The 16,746-nt window shown below is 42.9% G+C and overlaps 1 protein-coding gene and 1 pseudogene across 1 annotated transcript in view; one reads left to right on the top strand and one right to left on the bottom strand.

Annotated features, from left to right (window-relative positions):
• Window positions 1-2,683, bottom strand: part of FAM91A1 (family with sequence similarity 91 member A1) — a 43,714-nt gene extending 41,031 nt beyond the window's left edge. Inside the window, exon 1 of the mRNA XM_060611266.2 lies at window positions 2,354-2,683. Coding sequence (XP_060467249.1) covers window positions 2,354-2,425 — 72 coding nt within the window. The 5' untranslated portion in view covers window positions 2,426-2,683. The remainder of the gene's footprint in view (window positions 1-2,353) is intronic.
• An 8,891-nt stretch (window positions 2,684-11,574) lies between these two features.
• On the top strand, window positions 11,575-12,434 carry LOC132664675 (tetraspanin-3 pseudogene; annotated as a pseudogene).
• Window positions 12,435-16,746: the final 4,312 nt, after the last annotated feature.

Below are 16,746 nucleotides of genomic sequence, written 5' to 3'. Positions count from 1 at the left end.
GGAAATGAGTCATTTCCAAATTAAACTCATCAAAGCTTACTGGAAATGCTATCAAACTACTTAGTATTATAATGGCAAAAAACAAATTCTTTCCATACAAGGACTACTTCCCACTTTGAAAGTGACTGAGCTTTAGCTCCCTGAAAAGAAATCTCAGACTGATACCATCACTCATTCACTCCAAAAATGTTTACTAAAAGCCAACCACATGATAGGTGCTCAAAATGCAAAAGCAAAAAACAAGTAATGTATGCAGCAAATGCAACACAGTGGGGCCAGTGCTGTGGGTGAGAAACACGGCGCTGTGGAGAATCAACTGCTCCACATGTAGAAAGTCAGGGAAACCTCCCTGGAGAGTTCTGACATTCAAGAAGCTACAAGTAATCTCTAGGAGGAGACAGGTAGTGCAGGACTGAGCTGGCATTTAGAAATCTCGCTCCGGTGTAATGTGAGGAATGAATGGGAGAGAGTCCCATCCTGCGGACAAGAGACCAAGGAGAAAGGTGATGTAGTAATCAAAGGCCGAGCTTGACCTAGGCCAACAGTGGCATGGCCACATGAAGTCCAAGGAAGCAACATGTACAGATGGGTTTTCCAACACCTTCTATAAGCGGAAGCTCCTTCTAAGCTAAAATGGCTACTCTTTTTTAAGTGATCTTACCAAAACTAATTTTAATTTAATGTCACATCTGTACCTAATTATAACTCTGATCTGTGATTATTTTTAATAGTCATGACTAAGTATTAGATATGCTTTTGCCAATACAAATTTAGATCAATTATTCATGCTGAACATAATCGAATCATCCATCTTTCTTCCATTATGCTACATTTATTTCTGTGAAAAGAAGAGTAGAGAAAAGATGGAAACAAAGAAAAAGATTGTTGGTTCCTCCAGTTGTCTTTGGATACACCACAAAACCCTAAAGAACAAAAGTACCAAAGCCCTCATTCAAGCTTAACAAGAGAAATTTACTCAAGTTTAGAGCTTTGTTCTTTCAAGTCAAGATAAGTGCCACATGGGCAGCCACTGACAACCAAGAATTCCTCCTCTGTCTTTCTACCTTCTAGTTTTTTTGGGTATCTCACAGTGAAAGCACTTTCCCTGCCACATGACGCATCACCAGAACCTTAAACTATTCATTTCTTAGAACTAAGCCCCCAAGCTGAGGGAAAAAGCAAATAATCCTTATACCATCACCACCACCACCCGAAACTCCGATTATAACTCCCCAGCACCAATGGAAACCAGAATTTCACTCTCAACCAAGTGGAAAGGGAGGAAACCTGAAGGTCAATCGATGGTCTATGGTCTGAGAAACAGTGCTTTATAGGCAGCATGTATCACTACCTTCCTAAGATTCACCACCACCTGCTGTATTAGGCTCTTGTTCATTTATTTGTTTACTGTCTTTCTTTACTAAAATGTAAGATCCATGAAAACAGGGTCTCCGTCTTGTTGACTGGTGCAAATTAACCACCAGCACCTACAAGAAGGCACAGTGTGCAGGTGTTCAATTACTATCTGTTGAGCACTGAACAGAAATGGCACTCAAGCAGTTGAGAATTAACCCTCAGAAGAAAACCTCCTGTCAGTCTCTTGTTGCAACATCTCTAATAAACCTATCTTGCCTAGAGGATAAAGTCCCACAAAGCCAAGTACGAAAGCCCCTTCAAAATCTGGCCCTGCCTGCTTTTCCAGATTCATCTGCTACAACCTCCACGCACTCACAAAATCCCACCTCCGAACACCAATATACCCACAACTCCACCTCCCGTGATACTAAGTTGCTAGCTACTCTCAGAACACGCTCTTTCACTCGTGCGAGCCTCGTAAAACAACTTTCCCACTTCCCGGAAAATCTTATTTCCTCTTATCTCTCATTCGTCCTCTAAGGCCCAATTTCAATGCCTCCACCACACAGCCTCCAGACACTCCCTGGACAATTTCTTACTCCCTCCTCTGTGTGCCCACATATACTATAATACAAGTACGTATGAGCTGCTATCATTCTGTAACGTATTTATTTAACGTTCGTCTATTCCCCACCATCCTAAAGTTCTGGAGGTCAAGAACCGTATTAAGCAGATTTCGCAAGCGCCTAGCCCAGTGCCTAGTTTAAAGGAGGCTGCGGGCAAAGGTGCCAGGCGAGTCCATCCCTTTTAGCAACGGCCCCATCCTGCCCCTGTGGCCCCAGAGCCGTCCCTCCGTAACCCTTGACCTGCAGGTCGATTTCCCCGAGACCGAGGCGGGGGAAGGGCGGGATTCGGCCTCGAGGAGCAGCGCCGGCCCCGCGGGCACGGCAAGCAGGTGACGGCAGGGCGGGGCCCAGGTCCCAGGTTCCGGCCGTACCTGCCTCACGTTGGCCGGCAACTTGCTCCAGGGGTAGTTGTGCCGGATGTGGAACTCCACGTCTATATTCATGATGCCGGGAGCCCGGGCCGGCAGCGGCGACCGCAGCTGGAACGACACCTCCCGCCTGCCCGCCCTCGGCCTGTCGGGGAGCCCGCGGGAGGCCTCGCGCCTCACACTGCGGAGAGCCGGGGCTGCCCCATGGCCAGGGCTCCCGACAGCTCCGCGCTGCCGGGCCACGGGGCACAGGAGCAGCGGTGACCCGCGCCAGGAGCGCCTCTGCAGCTCCAAGTTTCTTCCTAGTTTCGGCCCGCCGGAAATGGCTTTGGACTTGCGTCACTTCCGCCCACTGGCGCGAGGCCGGAGGGGCGGGGCGCCGAAAGGCCGCCTGCCCCGCCCCCTGCCCTCTGTGGGGCGGGGCAAGAAGGTGGTAAGGAAAAAGTAAGGGGTAACCGCCCCCTACCCACGTGCTTGGCTCAGGCTGTCAGTCTCCGGATGAATTGAGATACATTCCTGGGTCTGTATTGCCATTGGATGTCTTCATTTCCCCAGTGTGTGAACCCAGGTAGCTCCAGTTTCAGGCACAGGGATAAGCTGAGAATGATGGGCTTGGGGAGGGAGTCATAGCTGGCTTCAAATAATGAAAGAGCAGTGAGCTCCTCCCCACCCCATTGCCAACCCTGAGGAATCTCTTCAGTCAATGAATGGTGTTGGGAAAACTGGAGAGCCGCATGCAAAAGAATGAAACTGGACTAGTGTACACCATAAACAAAAACAAATTCAACGTTGATTAAAGACTGCTAGACGCAAAACCATAAGACGTGGGCAGTAAGGTTTTTGACATCAGTCTTAGCAGTATTTTTTTTGGACCGGTCTCTTCAGGCAAGGGCAGGAAAAGCTAAAATAAACTAATGGGATTACATCAAACTAAAAGCTTCTGCACAGCAAAGGAAACCATCAACAAAACTAAAAGGCAGCCTACTGAATGGGAGGAGATATTTGCAAATCATACATCCAATAAAGGGTTAATGTCCAAACTATATAAAGAACTTATACAACTTTGTATGTTTTTAAAAATCTGATTAAAAAATGGGCAGAGGACTTGAATAGACGTTTTTCCAAAGAAGACATACACATGGCCAACAGGCACATGAAAAAAGGCCCAGTACCACTAATCATCAGGGAAATGCAAATCAAAACCACAATGAGATACCAATGCACATCTATCAGATTGGCTTTTATCAAAAAGACAATAACAAGTGTTAGTGAGGATGTGGAGGAAAAGGAGCCCCAGCTTGTGGGAATGTAAATTGTTGCCGCCACAGTGGAAAACAATATGGAGGTTCCTCAAAGAATTAAAAACGGAACTACCGTGCAATCCAGCAATTTCGGGGTATTTATCTGAAGAAAATAACAGCACTAATTCAAAGAGATACATACATCCCAATGTTCACTGCAGCATTATTTACAACAGCCCACATATGGAATATTACTCAGCCATAAAAAGAAGGAAATCTTGCCATTTGTGACAACATGGATGGAGTTAGAGGGTACTATAATTACCTAATAATAAGTTAGAGAAAGACAAATGCCATATGATTTCACTTGTATGTGAAATCTAAAAACAAAACAAATGAACAAATAAGACAAAACAGAATCAGACTCATAGGTCCAGGTAACTGTTGGTTACCAGAAGGAGGAAGTTGGTGGGGGCAGGCAAATTAGATGAAGGAGGTTAAGAGTTAGAAACTTACAGTCAGAAAATAAGTAAATCAGGGATATAATGTACAGCATATGGAATATTGTCAACAATATCATAATAACTTTGTATTGTGACAATGGTAACTAGATTTATTATCATTTTGTAATGTGTAAAAATATTGAATCACTATGTTGTACCCCTGAAACTCATAAGCTATTGTATGTCAATTATGCTTCAATAGAAAACATTTAATCTAATTATAATTGCATTAAAACTTCTTAACTTTCTATTCTTACAGCCCACAACCATTGTTAGAAACATGCAAAATAAAGAGAGAGAGAAATTACCTATTCTTAAAGTCTTCTAAAATGTCCAGATTTCTTCATGTGCACATTACTGGGAACTCCTCATGGGTACGACAAGTAATGCTAAACATAAATCCCCATATTCTTTAATTATGAAAATTAAATTATAACATAGCACATGTAATCAATATATTTAAATGCTATAAACTTTATTTTTTTTTTAATTTTTTTTTAATGTTTATTTATTTTTGAGACAGAGACAGAGCATGAACAGGGGAGGGGCAGAGAGAGAGGGAGACACAGAATCTGAAACAGGCTCCAGGCTCTGAGCTGTCAGCACAGAGCCCAACGTGGGGCTCGAACCCACGAACCGTGAGATCATGACCTGAGCCGAAGTCGGACGCTTAACCGACCAAGCCACCCAGGCGCCCCTTAAATGCTATAAACTTTAGTTAAGTCTTCTGAGAAATTTGATCTCTTGCAATTAGTGGGAAAATATTTTAAGAAAGCGAGAGTTCAGAAACACAACATTTATTTCGAAACAAACCCAGATCTATTCCCTATTTTAAAATACAAATGTGAAAAGTCCCACAGCAGCACACCCCCTTCTCCCACCAGTCAGTGAAGCTGAGGACAGGTAATCTGGCTCAGAGGGAACATGGACTCTCCCATGGACCACACTCCTGACTCTTTCCTACCACCTCTGTCACGGAGACTATCAGTTGTGAAAATATCCCACTTGCACTGTATTTATTTTGGAGTGGAGAAATATTTCTGTATTATTATGTGTTGAAAGTTGAAAAGACAAGAAAAACACTGACTCAGCTGTCCATCCTCTCTCGCATTTTACACTTTAGAAACACGAAGACATTTGCCATTGCCTAAATATGCCAAATACAATAACCCCTCTCTTGTGTGCGTCCCCCTACTTGATTTACATTGAAAACTTCTCATCCTGACACTGTGAACAGAGTACTAAAGAATCAAGAGGGAAGGCTGGAGAAGCAGGAAGGGGCAAGAAAAATGTGGGACCATTTTTCTCTACGTTAGGGAGTTTCTAGGATTTTTCCTCCGCAAATGTTGGACAGCAACTGAGAGTTACAAGTCTGTTTTAGAGAGAGGCAGAGTCATAGAGCCTGTGAACGATTTATATTCTATATTTATCTATAATATCGGAAATGACACATTTTTGCCATCCAAAGTCAGTCTGCGTTTAGAACATGTCTGGTGTGGAAATGAACATTCCACACAATTAAAACGCTGAACTATTGTAATAGTTAAAGTGCCCACTAGGGGCTGATCTCACACAACATTTCTGTACCTAAAACCTGCAAATTCTTCACTTCCTTTTTTATTGACTTTTACCCAAACCAATCTCTCAGGCCTGAAAGTCCTTTAAGTTTTTCATTTACTGGAGCTTTTCTCCCATATCTGATAGCACCAAATGTTGTCAGTTCTTCCTTGGAAATTGATGCAGTGAGGACTGTGGGGCAGTGGTCCAACTGAGGTTTGCACAATCTCAAGGGCACCCCTGAGCCTCAAGTTTTCTGCTTCGTGGTAGGCCAGGGAGACAAGAAAATCCATCAGCTACAAAGCATGGTTTATCCTTAATTGAAAGTATTTTCATGGTATCCATGATGAGGAGTAAAATTACATTTTGAGTGAATAGGATTTGTGAATTGGTATCAAATTCTTTTATTTATTTATTTATTTATTTATTTATTTATTTATCATCTATCTATTTTTGAGAGAAAGCACAAGCGCTTATAAGCTTGGGGAGGAGGGGGGGCGGTCAGAGGAAGAGGGAGAGAGAGAATCCCAAGCAGGCTCCATGCTGTCAGCACAGAGCCCAATGCAGGCGCAAACTCACAAACTGTGAGATCATGAGCCGAAATCAAGAGTCTGAGGCTTAACTGACTGAGCCACCCAGATGCCCCTCAACTGTATCTTTTTAAAAAGGTGGCACTCGCTGGAAAAATAAAGAGGTCAAAGGGAGGAAGTCATGAAAGCCTATGAAAGTGAGAAGCCATCTGGAGAGCTCTTCTCATTTTTTGTCCCCTTTACTTCATCAAATAAGTTCATTTACGTATGTGGGTAAGATACGGAATACAAGTTTTTAAATGCCAGATTTTGTGTTTTTTCAATGAAGGGAAGGGAGTAGTCTTAGGAGCATGAGCATGACCTGAGAAGTGTTTAAAATTACCAATGTCCGGGCCTCACACCAGATCAATCCTATCAGAATTCCTCAGTTGGAGCCCAAATGATTCAACGGACAGCAAAGGTTGGTAACCACTTATCAGGGCTTTTCGGGCTTCAGGTAATCAATAAGCAACTTGTTGAATTTATAAAATGAGGAGAAGAACAAAGATGACATCTAACACACATTCTAACTCTACAACACAATAATTCCATGACCAGCCAAAATAATTTACTTTGCATATGCAAAAAAATTCTCCCAGTCTGCCCCAGGCTTTTTTGTAAACAAATACACACAAGCATCTGTTCCACATTCATATAGACTAAGGACGTAATTTCTCTCGATAATGTTGGGAGAGCCCTGAGAGAAATAAAGAATTACACATTCTTGGACTAATGGAAATTATCTGAGTTTGTGTTACACCCGGGTCCATCTCAGATAGTTTTAGTTTATTTGGGTGTATTGTCACAGTGGCTTAGAACTTGGCTGAGATGAAGTATTTTTTGTATCCTTTTACATTAGGTCATCCAAATTTTATACCTTTAGCCACATGTAATCTCTTGACTGTCTAACAATAAAGAAGAGTTTATGTACTAGTGTAAACTGTGATCAGGGATTAAATTCACATATGGTGGAACTGCTTCATGACCGAGATAGATACCTTCCTGGGTACATCTCCAACTGATCCCAGAACAATGTAAATCATCTATTTCTTGGCCCAGGTCTTTGTAAACATTTGTTCTCTCACTTTGCAGAAATGTGGAATTCTCTTTTCTTTTAGAATTCGTGAAGATATAGTTAAATGTAGTTAGTGACATGTCTTCTTAGACTTGGTATAGATTTAATGCATAGTGATTTTCTTTTTCTTTCTTTCTTCTTTTTTTTTTTTTAATAGGAAGCCAACTGAACCATGTACCCGGTAAAAGGTAAAAGGTAGGCCCAAGAAAGCAAACGTCAGGGGAAAAAAATCAATTAAAAGGCCAACATCATCCATTTGCCTTTGAGAAGATAAGGATTACTACAAAGAAAGGGAAAGAGTCAAGGTTCACCATTGGAAATAAAAAGTAGGATTTTTGAGTGAGCAAGACAGTAGTAGTCTTGGAAGCTAGGCTTGGTTGAGAAAGGTTTTTTAAATTATTTTAGTTCCCACTGGCATATCTTGAGGAAAAACAGAAGGGGAAGATGAACTCTTCAAGGTAGAGTATTTCCGGAAGAGTCACCCCACCCCCTCCCCCTCCCACCCCAGGGAGATGACTGGACTTAAACAGAAAGAGGTTGATTTAAGAGCATCTTAATTAGTAGATTTAAGGCCCCACTCCCCACCCCTAACACTACCCAGTGGGGTGAGGATGTGAAGATAATAAAATCCATCTTCAAAAATAAAACAGCTACATTTTTGTTGTCTGTAAAGTCACGTGTGAACATTTTCACCTCCCAAACACCTGCCAGCTTTAATCCGAGCCATGATTTACTTTCTGCACATGGAGGATAAGAAGGAGCAAGGCTGAGCTGGAGGGACTGTCCCTCACTATCTGCCTTCCAAGATAGTATCAGTAGCCACATATTAGGATCCCAGGTAGTAAACAACAGCGGGGTTTGTCAAGAGGGGAAGCATGGCAGGTTCCATGGGCCACTGAGAAAGTGGGATGGCTAAGAAGGCCCAAACTGTGACTTACCAATGGCCTGTATCTAAGGGAACTATGAGAGTCCTTTGAGGGATTAAGTTCCTGTGGCAGACAGGTTGTCTAGGCAGACAACCCTGACCGGGGCTAAAAGAGTATAGAGGGCAAGATTGCTTCATGGATTCGATCAATGGAATTAACATGAAAGACTGCAATTAATTCCCGAGTGTCAAAGAAACACAGAGCAAACAACAACTGGGACTAAAGAAAATCCCAGAGGAAAATCTCTCACTCTGTACATCAGGGAGAAAGAAGGGAAGATTCTCCGCCTGGATCTCACCACCCTCCTGATTCTTGCAGCCCAATAACAGAAATAGAGTTAGTAATTGATTTTTGTCCCACTGCCAAATATTGATTTCCGATTCTGGAGAAATCTTAATTTAACAAAAGGATACATTCTTTCAAGAAAAATTTGCCAAGTGCTTTCTATGTGCAAAGAACTATGATAACTATTTGGGAATAGAGATGAATAAAGCATGATCCTCTCCCTTAAGTGATTTACAGTTTTGTAGGGTTGAGAATCCAGGTTCTTAATTTGATGAAACCAAAGTAGAATACAATGATGACTATAAGACAATAAAGGGTCTAGTGGAAGAAAGTGGCTCTTCTGATTAAGGATTCTGGAGGCAATCACAGAGGAGGTAGTGTTTTTGCCTGAATAGATCCTAAGGGATTGGAGGGGAAGGTGTTTGGGCTGGCAAGAAATGGTATGGAAGATGCCATGGAGGCCAGAACACGCTAAAATAAAAAGGATTGAGTGATGCTCTTGTTAGACCCTGGTGACCAGAAAACCTCACTTGAGGGAAGAGCTGTCTTTCTTTAGCTCTTCAGTGTTTTATGCTATATTAATATATCACGATCGTAATACTGATCTTTGTATTGAAAATACTAGTAAACAAAAAAACCACAAAAACTCAATAAATAAATAAAATACTAATAAACAAATGGACCTAGTTTATAATCTGTCCCATTTTTACAGAGATCCCCCCTCAAAGAATTTCTAACACCCAGTCAAAGAAAGAAATGTGTAAAGAGATTGAGATCACTTGTAGTTTCCTGCCAAGTATAATGCCACTGGATTCTAGAAAAATAAGAAGCTGGCTGTTCATTTTGTAAGTAAACCACACAGGTTTATCACATACGGCATTAAAAGGATGATAACTGGTACAAGCTGGTACTGCATATTTCTGATATGAGAAGGTAGACACACCTGCAAATAACAAACAATGACACGATATCGTGCAACAACACCCAGGAGAACATACCAGAACTGCTTAGTCACCTCATTTCATCCTGTGGGTATTATCTCCTCACTGGGATACTTCAGAATTCTCAAGACCAGAAGTTCTCAGCCAGGGGGCCATTTGTGCCCCCAGGGAAGATCTGGCAATTTCTGGTTGTCACAACTGGAGATGATGCCACTGACCTTTGGTGGGTAGAGGCCTGGAATGCTTTCCTAAAATCCATAGGTGAGCCCCTCCCCTATACACACACAGAAAGAATTATCTGGCCCAAAATGTCAATAATGTCAACATTGAGAACTGTCCCCTAGACTACAAACCACTTGGAACAAAAACGAGTACTCTAGGGGCACCTGGGTGACAATGTTTTTTTGTGTTCCACATAAGATCCACATAAGATCACTGGGAGACGTTCCATTCTTCGAGAGCCAACCCCTCTCTAGTAGACTTTTATCATTCATTTGACTGTTGAATGTCTAAACATTACGGATCTTACTTAGAGGCAGAGCCCGCCTCCTATCAGAGGAGCTATAAATGCCAAATATTCTCCTTCTCAGCTGCCTTTGCAGCTAAGGTGTGAGCATGAGCCTTCAGCTTCAACATTCAGATGTGCTCCTGTCTGGGTCTGAATCAGCAGCTGGTGACCAAAAGAAGAAGGCATGGGGTCCATGGGCTCAGTCTCAACAACATGAGCTCTCATGGCTCCAGGTGCATCCAGCCCTGGGAGGTTAAGGGGGCAGAAATGTTCTCACTACTTCAAGTGACCCAGTAGTAAGTGAATGCCCAGAATTGCAGACTTAAATGCTAGAAGAACTTCCAAGACGAATGTGGAAGAGAAATGTAAGCCCAGTCAGGGGGTAGTGAGGACCCTGTCAGCCTGAACATCTGCACTTCACCTAACAAAGGCACCTGCTGATCAGATCCATGTGGGGATACAAACCCTGTGCTATCTGGTCTGATTTTTCAAGGGAAACAGGAATTTAGAGTTTTGTGTGAATCTGATGGGCAACCCATTCAAATTAGACAATAACCCATGGTGTGGGCAACACTGATGGGGACATGCCTATCAGTCAGCTTCATTTGTCAGGCCACCGTATGCAAACTCCAGGGTATTCCTAAATGCTCTCACCTCTTACTGTGTCCTCAGTGGAAGATTTAACTGAGAGAGCAGTTAAAGCAGCCTGTCTCTACTCCTGCAAAATCAGTAATAATACTATTAATTATAAACATTATTAAGTAGCAGTAACAATAATAAATAATCAATATTAGTAAGACTTCAGAACTTCCAGATTTTTTTGCTAGCCTTCCAAGGAGAAACTTTAGTCCCTGAGTATAACACAATTCCATGTCTCTGTCGTTTTGCTCGCGTTGTTTCATCCTCCTTTATTAACCCCACTTTGCCCAATGATACCCTACTTTTCCTTCTAAACTCTGTTCAAGGGTTACCTCCTTCTGGAGGCCTTCCCTGATTTCCTCTCCCTTTCCTTCCTCCCCTACTCATTCACCTTAGGTTAGGTCCCCCCATAGCACCAAGGGATAGGATAATATTCCAGACCTTTAAAAGACAATGTCTTAGCCCCAATTCTATAGCAAACAGGTGAATACAGTGCATGCTAACACTTTATTGGGAGTACAATCCCAGGGCACTGAGAGTACAAGAGAAACAACATAAGGCAGGAAAGGCCAGAAAGCAAATATAAGGAACTGTGTTCCTTCAACAGGCCCACAGCTTCTCAAGGAAACACAGTGACTTGCTTAGTCCTGTGTGATGCCTCTCAAGAAGCAATATGAAACGACTGTACCTCAAAACAGTTACTGTGGGGCAGAGCGGTGAAGAATCTGTTAGCTCCTTCCTGTCTTCAGCCTCCCATTGGTCGAAAGCGGAACCAGGAAATAGTGACTCTCCCAAGCCAGGAGTGTTGGAGCTTGCTGGAGCTGGGGCTGGGGCTGGGGCTGGGGCGGGGCGAGTGGGGGGCGGGGCTGGGGCTGGGGCGGGGCGGGTGGGGGCGGGGCTGGGGCTGGGCCCGCCCAAGGGCACTGGGGCTGCAGTGAGTGCCATGTATGCTGTCCACTTCCTAGCAGGCTGCAGGCACCATGGGCCAGCACAACATCACCTCCTCCAAGACCATGCTGGTGTTTCTCAACCTCATCTTCGGGGCGGGGGGGGGGGGGGGGGGGGGCAGCTGGCATTTTATGCTAACACGGGAGGCTATGTCTTTATCACCTCCAAGGACTACAACCGGACCGTTTCTTTGAAGATGTGAACTCTCTCATCCCCGCCGTAGTGATCATAGCTGTAGGAGCCCTGCTCGTCATTATTGGGTTCATTGGCTCGCGGGTCACGATCCGAGAAAGCCATGCGGACTCGCCACGTTTGTCATCAACCTACTCTTGGTTTTGTCACAGAAGTTGTTGTAGTGGTTTGGGGATACGTTTACAGAGCAAAGGTGAAAAATGAGGTTGACTGCAGCATTCATAAGGCCTACAGTGGAACCAACCCCAGTGACACTAGCCCGGCTGCTGATCACGTACAGAGATAGCTGCACTCTTGTGGAATTCACAACTATTCAGACTGCGACAATCCAGACCGGTTCAAGGAAACCAAAAACCAGAGTGTCCCTCTTAGCTGTGCAGAGAGACCACCAGCAGCTCCAACGGTCTGGCCCACCGCTCCGACCTCTACGCCGAGGGATGCGAGGCTCTGGTTGTGAAGGAGCTACGAGAAATCATGATGCGTATCATCTGGGTCGTGCGGGCATTTGCAGCTATTCAGCTGCTGGGCGTGCTGTGTGCATGCATCAGATTGTGCAGGACGAGTAGAGATCCTGCTTCTGAGCTCCCCATCACCGGCGAAACCTCTGCCTGGTGCAAAGTGCAAGCCTGAGCTTTTAAGTCTTGTTGTTCTGATTTGGAAGGTGAATTGAGCAGGTCTACTGCTGTTGGCCTCCTGAGTTCATTTAGTTAAAGCTCACGCACACAGGTGTTGGACAGATCAGCATGGCTCTACATGTGCCCACCTACACCCCCCCCCCCACCACCTATGACTTTCTTTCCCCCTATTCTAGCTGACTCTCCATGTCCCTAAGTTTTTTTGTTTTTTTTGTTTTTTTGTTTTTTTAACCTGAATTTTTTTTTATTATATGAAATTTATTGTCAAATTAGTTTCCATACAACACCCAGTGCTCATCCCAAAAGATGCCCTCTTCAATGCCCATCACCTCCCCACCCCTCCCTCCCATCCCCCATCAACCCTCAGTTTTTTCTCAGTTTTTAAGAGTCTCTTATGGTTTGGCTCCCTCCCTCTCTAACCTTTTCTTTTTCCTTCCCCTCCCCCATGGTCTTCTGTTAAGTTTCTCAGGATCCACATAAGAGTGAAAACATGTGGTATTTGTCTTTCTCTGTATGGCTTATTTCACGTAGCATCACACTCTCCAGTTCCATCCACGTTGCTACAAAGGACCATATTTCATTCTTTCTCATTGCCACGTAGTACTCCATTGTGTATATAAACCACAATTTCTTTATGCATTCATCAGTTGATGGTCCATGTCCCAAAGTTTTTAAGTATGGCGGTATATGTTCCAATTTCAGAACCATGTGCAGTGTGGGAGAATCAAAGGAGGGCCCGGGCCTGCTTCTGTTACCACCATGCTACCAGAGTATCATTGGGCCCTTTCAGTCTTCACGACGACGGAGAACTCTTGGCCGAAGATTTTTGTGGAGAGGGAGCCCAAGCTGTGGTTGAAGTTAACACTGGATGGTGCCCCTAGTCTGTGTCCTTTTAAAAAAACATATACTGCAGTCCAAAAAGATAGCAACTGGACAAAATGGCTGAAATAGATTTTAGAATCATACAATGTGTATCTTGGTTCATCTTCAAAACCAGACTAATCTTTGAAACTAGAGGTTTTTCATCAAAGCTGGCCTTACAGGAGTATGTAATGTATGTACTACTGTTTTAAGATAATTAGTGAGTGAGTGTGTGTTTTTTATGATTGAGCCCATTCATAGTAAGTCTAAACTCATTAGGATTAACGTACCCATGTAGACAAGCATGTAGATATTAGCTCAGTTGTGAATAGAAAATTCTAATTTGGGGCACCTGGGTGGCTCAGTCGGTTGAACGTCCGGACAACTTTTGATTTCAGATCAGCTCATGATCCTAGGTTGCATGATTGAGCCCCATGTCTGTCTCTGTGCTGAGTGTGGAACCTGCTTAAGATTCTCTTTCTCTTTCCTTCTGCCCCTCTCTCCCACTCGTACTCTCTCTTTCTCTCTCTCTCAAATAAAAAAAAAGATTAAAACAAAGAAAAATCTAATTCAATAAACTCGGTGTCACCCCTCAAAAAAAACAAAACAAAACAAGAATAATGTCCAGATGTACACAGGCCTCACAGCAGGACAGCCTCCACGTAGCACTTTCCACATCGTGTAAAATGATGCTTACGTGTCTCTTCAGCAATTGTGCAGTGACACCAGTAACGTCTTTATCACCTATATCTTTAGCATTTGCACAGTGCTCAGCATATAGTAGGGAGAGAGTTGGGTTTGCTTGGGTTTGGCAGACATTTATAAAACATCTTGTGTTGTCAAGTTGAATGAAGCCTAGGGGTGGGTGATAATACCTCTAATTACCAAAACCATGAGTCAACTCAGTTCTGTGTGCTTTAACAAAACTCTCTGTAAGAGTTTTCCAGAAACCAAAACAAAACTTTTATTGAGAGTTCTCCAGAAAAACAGAATCAATAGAAAATATACATATCACTGACCTATACACACATACACACATATTATATTATATTATATTATATTATATTATATTATATTAATTGGTTTACACAGTTATGGAGCCCAACATGTCCCACAAGTTGCCCTCTGCAAGCGAAGACTTAGGAAGCCAGTGGTGTAATTCAGGGCAAATCCAAAGGCCTGAGAACGGGGAGCACCACTGTCCAAGGGCGGAAGATGGACAGCCCAGCTCAAGCAAAAAGAGCAGAAATCGGCCCTTCCTTTGCCTTTTCTATGTGGTTGGCGGGGAGGAGGGGGAGCACTCAACTGATGGGATGATGCTGGTACTCACCTCAATGAGGGCAGATCTTTACTCAAGTCTACTGAGTCAAATGCTAATCTCTTTGGGAAACACCCTTCCAGACCCACCCAGAAATAATGTTTTGCTAGCCATCTGGGCTTCCCTTAGCCCAGTCAAGTTAAAACATAAATTTAACCAGCATACTTTCCAACCCAAAGTACACTGACTTCTGGCCTTCCTCTCCATTCCAGTCCTCTCTGGCCTCGCAGGCACCTAGATTCTCTTCAGCTACCACAGTATAATCTTACCTGGGGTGGTTGCTGTGGACAAAATTCTACCAAATTAAAAAAAAAAATCTGCAACATATACAATATCTATAATTAGCCACCCGGGGTTTCACTATTGTTGACCTTGAGTGATGTCCACATGTCTATACAATGCAGCTGAGTTTTCTACAAGGTTTTTGTGTATCTTTTCAGCCAAATAAAAATGTTCCTTTTAATAGTCTTTATTGTGGTAAGTAGTTTTAAACACTTGCCTCAGTAGGGCTCCCTCCAACCACCAGAATTCTCCTGATGGCACTGAATCAACAACAAATGAATATTATTACATAGAAAAGGATTAGAAAAAATCCGTATGGGATTTTTATATTTGCTAGCAGGGCGGGGGGGCGGGGTGGGGGCGGGGGCGGGGAGTGTCTTTTTCAATTCTTACCACCATTCATTTTGTGCATCTACTTAGCACATAATCACTTTGTCCATGTGTTGGTTTTCTCAGCTAGCTCTTAAACATCTCTGGGTGATTAACATCTGGCTAGGTATCTTCCCTCACTGCTAATTTAAAAGGTTTCATGTTTTCTAGCCACTTACCATGCACCCCAGAAATGAAACACAAAATTTCAACTTGCTCTTCTCGGGGCAGGGCGGAGTGGGGGGTGGGGTGGCTGATAAATGTGAGTGGAATGAAAAGGGGGAATTTTAAAAATGAAATTGTGGAAAATAAAATACATCGTTGTACCTAATTACTAATTAAATTCCCCGTAACACTTGATTCCATTGTTACTCTGAGAATTCCATCTCTGTAAGTAGTCTTGACTCTCAGGAAAGGTTAGAAAGACTTAGTTATCTATTAAAAAGTGATGTGTAACCTTTACCACTTCACCCTTGGCAACTATGTTTTCTATGGCATATTGGTCAGCAGGTGATTTATTAGCTTCCTGTTCTATTAATTATTTATCCGCTATTGCTATGCATAACTAATACCACAATGTTCTATAGCATTTATTTAAAGATAGATCTGGAATATTCGAGAGATCTGAAATGCAGGCTGAAAACAATTTTTATGGCACTGCAGTAGTCTACCTTTGGCAGTGTGTACATCATCAAATAAAGTTTACAAAGCTCCTGAGGGGAGCCCACACATGTTGTGGTCCTTGAAAGAGCAAAGGGCCTCGGAACAAATAACTTTCAATATGTACCTTTATAAAAAGTTCAGGTCTTGAAGTCAGCCAGGAAAACAGAGCCAAAATGTGGGTGGGTGGGGGGAGCAAAGACATCTTATCTCAGGTATCTTAGTCACTGTGTACCTTATAAAGCACAATTTGATTTCTAACATGGAACAGGCTGTAAGATGGCATGAAAGTAATAGGAGTCTGCTCCTAAATAGGCCACTGCTTGGCCCAGAATCACGAAATGAAAAGTCAGAAATAAAAATATTCTTTTGCACATTAACGCAGGCAATGCTAACAGATCAGCAAATCTTTGGAACAACACCAACAAAAGTTTTTTCATTGATGCTAGTACATTTCGGTAAGAAAGGACTAAATAAATTGCCCTACCTGAAATCTTATAATCAAAGTAGTCTTTGATTATAAGATAGAAGGAACCTTACAAGGTACTGGTCTAACCCCCTTGCTTTACAGTTATAAACACAAAAGGCCATAAAGACAAAAGCTTATTCCAGAGAAGCAACATGGTGCAGAGTGCCTCGAGGGTGAGGTGGCCGGGGACAACTATATGTCCTTCCATGATCTTGTGAGACATTATCTGCTCTACTTGAACCCAGTTAGACCGACTCGGACTGTAATCAAATCTCTTTACACAAGTTAAAATAAATTTACTAATCTTTAAAAATTAAATTAATTCAATAAGAATCTATTTATTATTAATTAGTCATTAAAAACTAAAACTGAGGAAAGATGGCTTCCAGTCAGGTGACAGGCATATTCCTGAAAACCC

The sequence above is a fragment of the Panthera onca genome, chromosome F2 (genome assembly GCF_046562875.1).
Source record: "Panthera onca isolate mPanOnc1 chromosome F2, mPanOnc1 haplotype 2, whole genome shotgun sequence".
NCBI classification, from domain to species: Eukaryota; Metazoa; Chordata; class Mammalia; order Carnivora; family Felidae; genus Panthera; species Panthera onca.
Note: the sequence above shows the minus strand (reverse complement) of the source record. Positions and strands in the feature narration are given on the sequence as shown.